Here is a 13,796-nt window from a genome sequence, read left to right as displayed (position 1 = left end):
TGGTTCAGTGCCTATGCATAAAATGGCAAAGCACCAAGTAACACACTCACAATTACATTTTGTTTCTCCTTTTTCAGGAAGAGAAGGCCCAGCTCCTGCAGTACAAGAGCACAGTGGCAAGCTTGGTCGGAAGGGCGAAGGCAATAATTCAACTCAAGCCGCGGAACCCTGACAGTCCACTGAAGTCCTCCATCCCCATCAAGGCGATTTGTGACTACAGGCAGATTGAGGTTAGCGGCCATCATTTGTCAAAAAACTCTCTCAAAGATTTCAGAAGTGCCGATGCACCACCAACGGTGTGGTCAAAATGTCATTACCCAAGTTTAGTACATGCCTGCGCAAGACAGTGATTAAGGTTGTCTTTATAAGTTTAAAATCTATTAATTACAGAAACTGAAATAAAGTTCAACCACGTTGCCAATAAGCGAATAAGACAAAACAGTATAACAACCACTATGAAGGAGTGATCAAAGGTAGTCTATTACAATTGAATAATGTAAAGTAATATTCAAATGTAATTCTTTCAGCGAGCCAACAAGTATGATAATAAAATACACACCTGTAATCTAAAAACAAAATGTACAAAGACTATAAAAAAGAAGTAAAGGGAAGAGAAAGAAGAGGGCACAAATTATTGTGTCAAAAAGAAACAGTTGTAAATTAACCATAGAAAAGACCATACTTTGTTAGGAAGAGCAATGCTATAAAAATATAGATTAAAAATTACGACAGCTATTTAACTTCTTTTTGAGGAAATACATTTTGCTGGTTATGTTGTGTGCTGATCGATAAACCACCATCTGATTTATTTTATTTTTTTTATGTTCATTTTCAGTCTATTTACTATTTCTCTTGTAACTTTGTCGATAAATAAAAAAAATATATTACATTTTGCACTTGCCCTAGCAGCCCTATAAATCATAGTGTAAAGAAAGCGATACTCTGGATTTCAGAGTTTATCAGGTGCAATAAGTAGGCACCTAATATCATTTTTAGTGCTAAACGTGGCATAATTTGTAGATTTTGGATTTTCCACACCAAAATCTGAATGTCTCCTATTTAACAAGCTTTTTTTCCCAAAATGTATTGGCGCAGCAGACGTTAGCAATAACTCTGACCAACTTGTACATGTGACACCTGGGTAAATCGACCTTTTCACCTACCCCTTCCTCACAGTTGTCAGTAACTCCGTGGTACAGGATAGGGGCTTGTTGTTGTAAGCTTGTTGTTCCATAGAGTAAAAGAGAATTTGGATAGTTGCTGTACGTCCTAACATACTTTCCGTCAAATACCTATTGTGTGGGCAATTGTGAAAACATCCGCGCACAAAGTAATAATTTCAATTTGCTTTTGAAAGGTTTTGTCATCACCTGCCTCTTTAGCTGGGATATTGCACCACAGAATGTTGATGCTGGTTTCTTTAAAATAGCAGCATTTTCATTCCATTTGTGAGCTTCACATGCAAAAATACATTGAGGCACAAGCCATGGATGGACATAATTGTAGAATTGAGAGCTTGTTTTGAAAGAGCTGCATGATTGCAAATGGTTTAATTGACAAATACACCTCCTATTTCTTGTTTCCTTAACTTTAGATCACCATTTACAAAAATGATGAATGCATATTAGCTGGCAACTCCCATCGGGCCAAGTGGAAAGTTATCAGTCCCAGTGGGAATGAGGCCATGATCCCATCTGTATGCTTTACCGTTCCTCCTCCGAATAAAGAAGCAATAGATACCGCAAACAGGTACAGTATGCGTGATGGGAAGCCTTTATCTGTAGCAGTGTGAACGCATGCTTAGATGTGTGCATATTTTTTTTAAGCTAGCTTCTTTTGAGAATTGTGATCCAGAGATATGTGCTGTATTCATAGAGCCTCTGCTGAGTATTGTCTAAATGTTTTTTCCTTCTAAGCACATGTTCGATGGTTTTGTTCTGCCACAGAATGATGCCGTCTTTGAGTACCCCTGGTGTTGGCTTGTTATATAAAAGCCAAGTACAGTCCACAGTGTGCATCCCAGAGAGAACAGGAAAACCTTAGCTCAACTGTCTGCACATATACACATCATCTGATACTCCAGTATCTCTACTGTCTGTGTTATTTTTCCTTCGAGACTTGTAATCCCATGTGCTTTTGAAATATCAGCTAGAGTGGACTTTGACACAGTTATATCACTTTGTGTTGGGCAGTTATATCTTAAGATCTTCCAAAAAAGGAATAACAGCACTTTTCTGGTGTAAAGTGAACTTCAGCTCTTAGTTTTTTTGCAGTTCCATTCCAGCACATTTACTTCCAATATTGCTAAGAACTAGCCAGGTACGAGTAGGCACGTGCCAAGAAGTGAGCCAATGTAGGATGCTTAGTCAGTTGCTTATGGAGTTGCGAAAGAACATATGATTGTATTGTGGCTCCAATCAGCTCCTCTATCTACCTAATTCTTCTAAGATACCATTACTGAAATGAATATATATGCATGCAAAAGACCAGGGAATCATATGGTTTATGAAGCATGTGAACTACCATAAGATGGTATTCCACCCTCACCATTCAGAGGTGGGAGAGCAGCAGGGTTTATACCAGTAGAGCCTCAGCTGGCGGCGACCATACTAATTCCTCTGCCTGTGACCGCCATGCCCCACAAGAAAATCAATTAATGGCTCTAACCCACAGGGAGAAAGCTCCCTGCATGTCTGGGCCATTGGTTGTTTATTTTTGAAAAACTACTGGTGAGAAAAGCAGGGAAGGACGATAACAGCATGGCGCCTCTCGACATATCTCTGTGCCTATTCAGAAACTTCAGGTGCAGCTGCTTCACTGTAGGCTTTAAGGGGCCCACGAAGCAGTTCTGAATTGTGTGGGCAGTCCTCCACCAGGGAAAGGATAGCATAACCTCCATTGACCTAGCGAGCCACTCCAAACCTTAAATGAGGCCCCTCGTCTTTCAAGCCATTCAGTGCTTTTGTGTGTTGCACATTTTCACACATGGGGTTGGGCCACAAAATGTACAAATGGCAAACATCAAATAAACAAATCAGTTATCCTGTGCTTTATATAGGTGGGCAAAAACAACAATGGGCATTTCTCGAATCAGTAAGGCTGAGCCAATAAACAACCAAACAACCAGAGATGCCAATACTGAAAGCTAGTCAACACAACTTAAACGGACACAAAAGCCACTGGTCAGTCTGTGTCTTGAATTATCAATAATCTTTATTTCATTTAAAAAACAATTAATTTCATATTAACCACTTTCTCAAAAGAAACGACACAAGTTTTTACAGAAAAATTATAAAACAAATGTTAACAAGACATAAACACAACACTTGATGATTAAACATAATACATCTATATACAACACCAGAAAAGATACACAGTCAAACTTGAATTCACTCATCCAAACCTTTCAACATTCATACAGTATTTCATCAAAAACTCTCTCTCACAAACATACACAAGCTCATACACCCCTAGAACAAGAGAAATATTCAAAAGTTTGAACGGGCTAGGGGGTCTAAGACCAAACAATGCAAACATTTAATATCAAGGCTTGGCTGTGCCCATATTCATAAGAAACAATAATGAATTTAAAACATTATTTGAAATAGCACAAAGCCAGCCTTAGCTGTCACAACAGCGCATTTGTTTGGTTCACCACACTAGAATACACGAGTCTACACGTTTCGAACCCCTTCAAGTTTTGGGGGTTCTCCTTAGGACCAAAAAAGAAACTATTTTGTAATCCAATAATGGACAATAAAGTTGCGAAAGAACCTGAAGAACTTTGTGGGTTCAAAACAGAACACCGTTGCGGCAAACGGCGATTGAATAGACAGAATTCCGGGTTGATAGCACTTTTCTGGAGGTTCAAAGGAAAAAGCTGCTAGAGCTGAATGTCAGACCGGAGTAGCCACTTGGTGTAACTCTTGTTCCTTAAAGATGTATTGGACGTCTTGATGGCATAGCGTTTTTTACTATGTGGTTTTTTCAGTCGGGTTTTCGTCCCTCTGTATTCAATTAGATTAGGCGCCCTGGGTCGAATTTCATGCTGCAGCGGTCAGCGGAATTCTGCGAAAAATGTATTTTGCTGTTACGGCTCCAATGGCGTAATGCGGCGATGGCTCACAGAAACATAGCGGTATCTATTGCAGTCACCTCCGGTGGTTTACCCTTTGCTTCAAATTTTTTAAAAATGTTTTCGTTAAAAACTTGCGCCGTTTCTTTTGAGAAAGAGGTTAATATGAAATTAATTGTTTTTTTTTAAATGAAATAAAGATTATTGACGATTCAGGACACAGACTGACCAGTTGCTTTTGTGTCCGTTTAAGTTGTGTTAACTAGCTATCAGTATTGGCATCTCTGGTTCCGTTATATATCTTGGGGTAAAGTATTCCTTTATATCATCCCTCACCCGTGACCAAACTAAGGTTCCTGGTATTGATTGTGTCGGCCATCTTCCATAAATTTCTTCCAGAAAGCCTACCCAGTCATCCTAAGGGACCATACAGGCCAAGGAACCAGATTTCCCCCCACACTCTCTTAGACTAATTTTCAGAACCCTCTTGCATCCTTGGATTCAATCACCTCCAACATATTTGCCCAGCATTTTTCTTCATACCTTCTTGTTTTGTTCCGAATTAATGTTTTATACTTTAACCTTAGTTGCTTAAGGGATTGGTATAGATCCACTTTGAACATGGCCCTTACTCTTCTCTCCTGTCTAACTAATCAGGGTCAATGTGTTTAGTACAGAGGGTTCTGGCTGTCTACACTTCTCAATGCAAATGCAGTTTTTCTTGGGCTTTGAAGATTGTGTTGGTATGGAAATAATTGTACTGAAGATTTAGGTCTGTAATGGAGCACAACAAGCCAGGCTTTGTGCTTGTCGCCTTTGTTAACACCTCTTGCAGCCCTCAATTTAACACTGATAAGAGGTTACTGGTATCCAACTTTAATACATTTCTATGCAGCACATAACACTTTTTTGTTGTAGTCATATTAAGCTCAACATGGCCGAAGGGTTTTAAAGCGCTTTACAAGAGAACCCGATTACATTACATATTTTTCTAAAGTCGTTTTGAAATGTTTGGTATGAATATCACTTGAATAGAAGAAATGTTTTTTATTGTAAATTCTTTATTTCTCTTACTTTTCAGAATTGAACAAGTCTTCCAGAGTGTTTTAACTCTATGGCACGAGTCTCACATAAACATGAAGAGTGTGGTGTCCTTCCATTACCTGATGAATGAAATTGAAGCAATTCGGGCTAGCAATGTGTCTTTGGTATGTGTAGTCATAAGATATAGTTTAATTCAAATGAGTAAAATAGGGCAGAAAAAATATCGAGAAAAAGTGGGAGAGACAGCAGACTGTCATCTAAACATGCATCAGATGTGGTAACAGTTTAAATGTTTTAAAATATTAATTTCTGCTTTATATTAAGTTTACGTTCGAATGAAATGCTATGAAAAAACACAAATTAATTGCTCGAAGCCTCTCTTTAATAGCTTGTGCTCTGTTTCAAACAAATGGTTTCCAAAATGGTCCTGATCGATAGGCCATTTAGTCTCTTACTCTTACCCTAACTGCATAGTTATTGAGGACCCAGGATACCAGCATCTTTAAATTTTAGAGATTGTATTTGTTGTATTTTATCTGTAACAATAACCACAAAACCATGAGCATGTTGCCAAAGTTACCACAAACTCCCGCTGATATATAACTTTTTAATGTAAGTGTTAGTAAAGGTTTGAAATTGTATTTTTCTTGTTCAGAGATCTGGTGTTTAGATAACATTTTTGTAGTGTTCAACATCCAGATTAAAGCATGTCTATGATCCATTAGCCATTATGTATTGGCAGCTTCTAGGACAATGGTTTCTGCAAAGGGATAGGATTAAGCATGGCCTTTCCTTACATCCTTTTGTGAGAACAATAAATATTCAACCTTGTCTAGACGCTGCACATTCTGTAAAGCTGCTGCCATGGCCTGACACTCATACTAAAGCCTATTTTGTTAAGGTTTAGTTATCATATATAGGATCTTCTCATTCGTATATGGGCTTTTGCTCGGCATTCTTTCCTGGCATGATGTTTTTGCAGGGTTTCTTTTTCCTATCTTGGATGAAACTGACAAAATGGGAGTGCAAAGAGACTTGTAGAATAGTGTGTCTGCATGTGCAGCACTGACTAATTTAAATGTATCCTTTGATAACCCATTGCCTTGAAATCACCTTATTTAGAATGTCATGGAAAATTCAGGGCTTCTTTCAAAATGTGTTATATTGAGTGCTAATCTTAACCACTTTCTTTATTCACACCTTCAGTATTCCAATATTAAATTGCTAAAATTACATATGTTCTAGCCCTACTGCTAGTATCTCCAGTTAGTGTTGGAACATCTCATGTATGTACTTGTTTCATCCAATCCCTTTCTGATTACTTAGTGTGCACAACACTGCAGCCTGAATTTTGCAAATAGATCAGTGCATTTGTTTCAAATTTTTATCCAATGACAAACTACCTGTACATTTAAAATGACCACTGATGGGAGATAATGAAGTTAAGAGAATACCAGAACAGTAATTAAACTTTCTAAAATGCTTTAACAAGGAGCTTTCACTGAGTAAATCATTCTTTATAAATGTCTCTCAAGGCCGATTCTCCCAGTATGTAGCGTGATGTTTAGATGGTGTTTAAGAAACTTATTCATCAAAAATGCAATGGATGAATATTTGTGATTAATGCTTTTCTTAGAGTTTTGTGTGATCACATAACACACTTCCAGGATATAGTTCCCTCTACTGTATTTATTGAAGATATTGCAGTTCACCGCACAGTTCTTTGATATTTCAGAGGAATGACATCAAATGTATCTCAATAAACACAGGTCCCAAAAAACAAGAGGACGTATAATTTGCTTTTTATTTTATGTGTGTTACACTGTACTTTTTACTTAAATTAAATGGCAGCTTAAAAATCACAGTTCCTCCATTCATAACTTAGTGTAGGCTATCTCTAATGCAAGAAGCAGGCGTTTGCAAACCATTCGGAATCCACACTGTGGACATAGTTATAGTCCAACATGTAACCTTATCTTTGTGGCAAATGCATATTTAGTCTGTGTAATATATGCTGCTTTGAAGGCTTATTCTAACGTTTATTGTAACAAGTTGTTTTTGCTCTCATACCATTATTTTATTCAACAATTTGCAAATATGAAGTAAAATACCTTTTTCTTTATGAATGAGATTAATTAGTTCATTCTCTTTTGTGTTCAAGTTGTTTGCTTTTATTCAATTACGTTGTTTTCATTGAATATTGAATACTACAAAGACATTGTTTGACCCAATAGAACTGATTGTTACTTGTCTCATACCATTATTGGCAGCAAAAATAGATAACCAGATTCCATTTTGGTAAAGGAAAACCAAAGGGAACCACTGTTAATTACGCTATGGTGGGTTTGCTGCAAGCATTGTGCTGCTGTTACATACTTGTAATAAGTTATTGTAATATAGTAATAATGCAGTTTTGTTAATATAAGTAAGCGGTACAGAAATCTTGTACTGTTTTTATTTGGGCATTGCAAGCCTCTTATTTAATATCTGCTGGTTAACAAAGCATTTAATCCAGGAGATCCTAATTCTAATTACTGACATAATGACCTTTAGGGAAGAAGACGTTTAAGATTTCCTTACAAAGAAATGTTAATATCCACATCCCATTTTTGAACCCAGCATTGCCTGAAGACTAACAGTGTATCAGTCTGGCGTTGGAGCACAAAAAACCTAGCATCTGAGTGTTATCCTCTAGAGGAGGACATGTGTATGCCATGCTGCTCCTTGAGGGATAGAGCATAATTTGGACATTACTTAGCATTATTTCTGCAATATGGAAATATTGGTCAGTTGTACATTGAGTGGAAGAAAGGCCTCCAAATAGGTTCACACATTCTGCAGCAGCTTTCAAATGATCATGAACGTTGGCAAGAAGTGTTTACATGTCCACTTACCAAGTTCACTCACGTGTCAGAATTGTAGACAGTCTGACACTGTAGAAAATCCTTTCAGAATAATCTAAAGTATGAAGACTTGCTTAAGATATGTCAGATTGTATGCACCATTTGTTATAGTCCTTCATATTAGCTTTCAACCCTTTGTGTGTTTAAACACAGTGTTGTAGTGTTGTTTGTAACAATCTAATGACATTATTTTGTAGATCAAGACAACACTGCCAGGTGAACACCAGCAAGTTCTAAGCAGCCTACGGTCTCGTTTTGAAGATTTTGCAGAGGATAGCCAGGAGTCTAAGATCTTTACTGTGTCAGATATAGGACAGCTGGAGAGAGAGGTGAATACCTGCCGGCAGTATTATGAGGAGCTTCTAAAATCTGCAGAAAGAGGTATGAATTACAAACAACATATGAAGAATACCAGAGCCGGATCTAATGATGAGCAAACTTTGTTTTTTCCGATCATGGGGACAGGTCCAAATGCAGAAACACAATTTTGTAACTAAAGTGCCCTTCTACTAAGTCTCATCTCAATCCTACTTTATCATTGTAGTACTCTGTAAGGATTTCTCACTAGACTGTACAACAGAGTGACTGTACAACAGAGTTCTGTTGTGCCATCTATTGAGTTTGAAATAATAGCCTCCTATGCCGCGTTTCACAAAGACTTGTCCTGTGAGAAGACCAGTGGTTCAGCTGAATGTAGATGAGTGGACAGAAAGAAAGCAATTTAAGGCTTTTCATTTTTCTGATTTCCTTTATCTTTATTTGTGGTTCTGCCCCAGAGATTTGCCAAACAATTTCAGCTTGCAGCCTAGAGGTGTTGAAAAACGAGTACATACGGAAAGGAAAGACTGAAATATTAATTGTAGTATTTCTAAACTTAAATTGATAATCCAGTTTCAACAACTGAACATAACTATAGTATATCAATCATTTAACTTTGTTTAACTTTCTGAATGCCTTTAGAAAACAGGACCAGTGGTTTGTGGTCAATAATGTTTAACAAGACAGTGTGCAATATCAAGAATACCTTTGTTTCCCTCAACAGAGGAACAGGAAGAGTCCATTTACAACCTGTATATCTCTGAGGTCAGAAACATCAGGCTGCGCTTGGAAACCTGCGAGGAGCGTTTGATCAGGCAGATCAGAACTCCACTTGAAAGAGATGATGTGCATGAAAGTGTCTTCAAAATCTCAGAGCAAGAGGTGGGTTACAGGAGAGTAAATATAATACCACACAATTAATACGTTCTTCACTCTTAATGGAAATGATGGTGCTTTAATGAGATTATGATTGTGGAAAATAATTTTTCAGCTTGTAGATCCGGAACTTCGTATTATTTCCAGTATAAATCAGCTGCAGTTTAATGTCTTATTCTCCAATCACTTTACAAGGATAGAACGGGTTCGGTAACTTGAGATGTCCAGATGCTTACTGTGCTACATAAAGATAATAACAATGTCATGTTCCTCATTGTATGTCTCTTTCTCTTCAGAGGTGGCATTTCATTTTCTTCTGCAAAAGTCCACACTGCTTAAGATGCAGTGTATCTCAGGAAATCAAAATACTCATAATGTCTTCTAGTTCTAACAAAGCTTTACCTTTAAATGTTCTGATATCTCAGTAGATGTTCACTAGTAAAAAATATGTATTACTCATGTAAATGTCCAATCCATTTCTACAAGGAAAGTTTTATAGTTATGGCACTGACAAAGATTTATGTGTAGCATTTGAATTCAAACAAATGTTCCAATCACTGTCAAAGTACTGCGGCACACATCTACAGTCAGAAATGTGTAGCAAGGACAATAATTCTGTATTCAGCCATTGTAGTCCCCCATATGCCAATATAGTCTCAATGACATCAAATAATCTTCCATAACCCAGTTGATTTAGCCAGACAGGCTTCTCTCCGTTAGTGATCTATAGCTATGTATTACTAGTCCCACCATCACCCAGTTGGCCTGTATGCATAAGGGATTCCATGGCATAACAAAAGCCCGATCACCCCTATATAAGTTGTTATGGCCCAACCGATCAGTTGTGCTTTGTGTAGGACTGACCTCCTCTTAAATCTTCAGTATATCACTTGATACGTCTATACTCACTGACACAAGTCCAGAGCATGAGTAAAATTTGGGAGGCTGAGCTCAGGGAATGATGGCCAGGTTTGAGGCTTTGTGCGGAGAAAGCATAGGCACTGGACAGACACTGAAGTACAGAGACAATGGCTGCACTTTTCACTGGTACCAGCGTATACAGTGGTCTTGACTCTGCTTCTAAATGTCTCTGTATCGACATGGATGAGTCTTGTAGCTTGGGGCATGCATATTTTAATGACCTGCAGCACTCCTTACTGTTCAATAAGGTTGAGTAGATCGAATGGGCTCACTCTAGTGCAGTTGTAAAGTAGTTTTATTCCACGCTACGACAGTGGCACAAACACCAACACATTTCGGTGAAAAGCATGCTCCTTGGTCACGACTCATTGGTGGTGACCGTCACAGTTTAATATATATATATATATATATATATATATATATATATATATATATATATATATATATATAATATATCACCCCGCAACTTGCCTCGTCGCAAGGGGAGCACTCAGGAGCTGGTGCCATCGTCGGGATCAAGGCAGTATCCCGTTTCAATATGCACACACAAGTTCCAAAATTGATGGCACTCCACTCGGGAAATTATTAACAGAGTTTTATTTCACAACTGTGATCGCTTACGCGTTTCGAACGTAGCGTTCTTGATCACGGCAAATTCCCCGAGTGGAGTGCCATCAATATTGGAACTTGTGTGTGGATATATATATAGATATATATATATATATATATATATACACACACACACACACACATATATATATATATATATATATATATATATATATATATATATATATATATATATATATATATATATATATACACATATATATATATGATCCAAATCCCTCCTCAAAAGGAAAATGAGCCGCACTCCCAACAGTGACTGTAGATGCAATTAATTTATATCTTGCCTTTTCCTGACACATTTCGGTCATCTTCAACCTTTGTCAAAGGATAGTTTTAGGCATCTGAAATCCACAAAGTCATTTACCTCCTTCATTTATTCAAGTTTCAGCTCCCTGGTGGACAACCTCTGGCAGGTCCTAACAATGGATCTTGGGATACGTGGTTTCCGATTCAACCCTCCGGTGGGTGATGCTGATGCCTTGATGTCACATTGTTTCACTTTGTTTTTGGAAAAAATAAAGTGTATTTGAATTCTCTGTTTACTCCATTGCATCTCCATTTTCAAAAGTGCAGGGAGACCATGCCGAAAACAGTCTTCGGCGGCACACAAACTGTCCCTAGGCGTTTTCACGTTCAACAGAATTGGTTCATGTTCGGGCAGTAGCGGCGCTCTCGCTGGCGGTGCGTTCCTCCACGGCTGAACCACGTTGTTTAAATCTGATCCTTAATCCCTCATCAAAAGGAAAATGAGACGCACTCCCAACAGTGACTGTAGAAACAATTAATTTATTTCTTGCCTTTTCCTGACGCGTTCCGGTCGTCTTTGACCTTTGACAAAGGATAATTTTAGGTATCTGAAATCCACAAAGTCATTTACGTCCTTCATTTATTTAAGTTTTAGCCCCCTGGTGGACAACCTCTGGTAGGTCCTAACAATGGATCTTGGGATATGTGGTTTATACACACACACAAACACACACACACACTGCAGTTTGCACAGTCTAATGTCAACATCACTATCATAGATGTCATCAATTATGTAATTTGAGATATTATCAGTGATGTTGTTTACCAAGCCATGAGCGATGACACTTGTAAGGTCATAAGAAGTGGATGAAGGGGTATGAGTAATGGTTAGTTTACCTAATCATAATCAGCACATTTCTATAGTTTTATGTTTTGTTTTAAGAGCAACTGCACTTTAACTGTCAGTGAAAACACACAAACATACACACACAGACCCACACACGCACTTTCATTTTATCAGCTGGTTCCAGTAGCACTATATTTGTAATATTTGTTAGGGAGCCATTGGCATAAAGAAGCAGGATTTATGTATGTTACAATAGACCTCACCTCCTTTTTTAGAGTTTCAGAGCAGTTTCTCGTATTCACCCTTGAAGGTTATCATCAGTAGGAAATATTGTGAAGTTCATATTGGAAAAATACATATATTGATTTTTAAACACTCTAGGAGATCAAAACAATCACTAGGAGTCAGCCAGAGTAATGCAAAATAAATAACAACTGATTTATTTTTCAGAAACTAAAGAAAGAGTTAGATCGCCTTAAAGATGACCTATTGGTGACTACGGATAAGTGTGAGGAGTTCTTCAATCAAGCTGCTGCTTCACTTTCCGTCCCCACACTGCGTTCAGAGCTAAACGCAGTCATTCAGAATATGAATCATATCTACTCCTTGTCTTCCATCTATTTAGAAAAGTAAGTTAAACGGTGCATCACTGTGGTGTAAATATAGCCATGGTTTTACCAAATGAGTACTAATTCAGAGATGGTCAGTTACATATTTGCCGATGTGATTGCTGATTGTGTATTACAAATGTTTGAGTGAATAATAGATCTTCAAATTCTGTACAGCAAAGATTTATACGTTTTTTCCTTGCTTTTCCTCGGGCGAAAGTAGATAAAAAGCATATTCAAAGAAGCAGGTCTATAGCTTTTTTATGCTAGTGTGGTGCTTAGAAAAGCTAACGGACTTGGATAAAGACCCAATTTCACCCAGCGTAACTGGAAATAAACTGTGTACACAAGTAAACAAAGAGTACATTTCCATGGTATTCACATTACCAGTGCTGTTCTCATTCCTGGCTCCATGCCAGGACTGAACCTCTGGTGATATCGACCGCCGAAGACATACAGTGACACCTTCTCTTACAATGAACTCAGTTGGGGAATTGAAAAACACATCAACTGTAGCATGGCACTGTCATGGCATGGTCTTACTGCCATGGCATGGTCTTACTGAAGAAGGTATTGACTCTATTATTAGTTCAATAACATTAACATTGTCAGGCAGGCTCTTGGATTTCACTTTGCAGTATAATTTAGGGTCTCTATCAAATTCGTTCCTGGCGTTTCTCTGAACTTATTATGTGCTCTACTTTGAAGTGGTGCCGTAATACCATATCGAGAATTAATAGCACAGCAGAGTTTGATAGTGACTTGTTGTGGTATTACTACATCATTATGAGTTAGAGGTATGACCATGGGAATAGGCGTCTGCAGAATCATTTCCAAAAGTTTTTCAATCTTTCTGAGCATTTTTCCTGACAAATTCCATCTACTTTTCACAGATGAAACACATCAGTGGAAAAACCATAATATGAAAGTTTGACTGCAAAAGCCATAATCCTGATTCAGGTGGAAATTCCATTTTGTGCCTCTATTTGGATTTTTTGTAAACTCCTGTTGAGAGACTAAGTAGTGATTCTTTACCTATGTCTCACCAAAATAAACAGTAGAAAGTTGTCACGACATTTAATGATCAATTATAATCCATAGTGTCACACATGGTGTTTACATAAGATAGAATTGAGTTGTGTTTAGGTATTATTAATTCCAGTAATGATTAACTTTATTTCAGGTTAAAAACTATAAATCTGGTTCTACAAAATACTCAAGGTGCGGAATCTCTTGTGAAACTTTATGAAACAAAGTTGTGCGAAGAAGATGCAGCGACATCTGACAAAAAGGCAATTGAGAGCTTGGTAGCTACACTGAAGGTACGA

At 37.7% G+C, this 13,796-nt stretch overlaps 1 protein-coding gene across 4 annotated transcripts in view; it reads left to right on the top strand.

The window, feature by feature from the left end:
- The window catches only part of DST (dystonin), a 1,528,317-nt gene that overhangs the window by 850,297 nt on the left and 664,224 nt on the right, over positions 1-13,796 (top strand). For all 4 annotated transcript variants that reach the window (XM_086926448.1, XM_086926449.1, XM_086926451.1 and 1 more), the window contains 7 exons: positions 78-230; positions 1,595-1,749; positions 5,157-5,283; positions 8,220-8,403; positions 9,065-9,222; positions 12,311-12,489; positions 13,652-13,790. In XM_086926448.1, the coding sequence (XP_086782574.1) occupies positions 78-230; positions 1,595-1,749; positions 5,157-5,283; positions 8,220-8,403; positions 9,065-9,222; positions 12,311-12,489; positions 13,652-13,790 (1,095 nt within the window). The remainder of the gene's footprint in view (positions 1-77; positions 231-1,594; positions 1,750-5,156; positions 5,284-8,219; positions 8,404-9,064; positions 9,223-12,310; positions 12,490-13,651; positions 13,791-13,796) is intronic.

Source organism: Lissotriton vulgaris, chromosome 6, assembly GCF_964263255.1.
Source record: "Lissotriton vulgaris chromosome 6, aLisVul1.2, whole genome shotgun sequence".
In the NCBI taxonomy this organism is placed as follows: Eukaryota; Metazoa; Chordata; class Amphibia; order Caudata; family Salamandridae; genus Lissotriton; species Lissotriton vulgaris.
The sequence above is the reverse complement of the archived record's forward strand: the minus strand, read 5'-3'. Positions and strand labels throughout refer to the sequence as shown.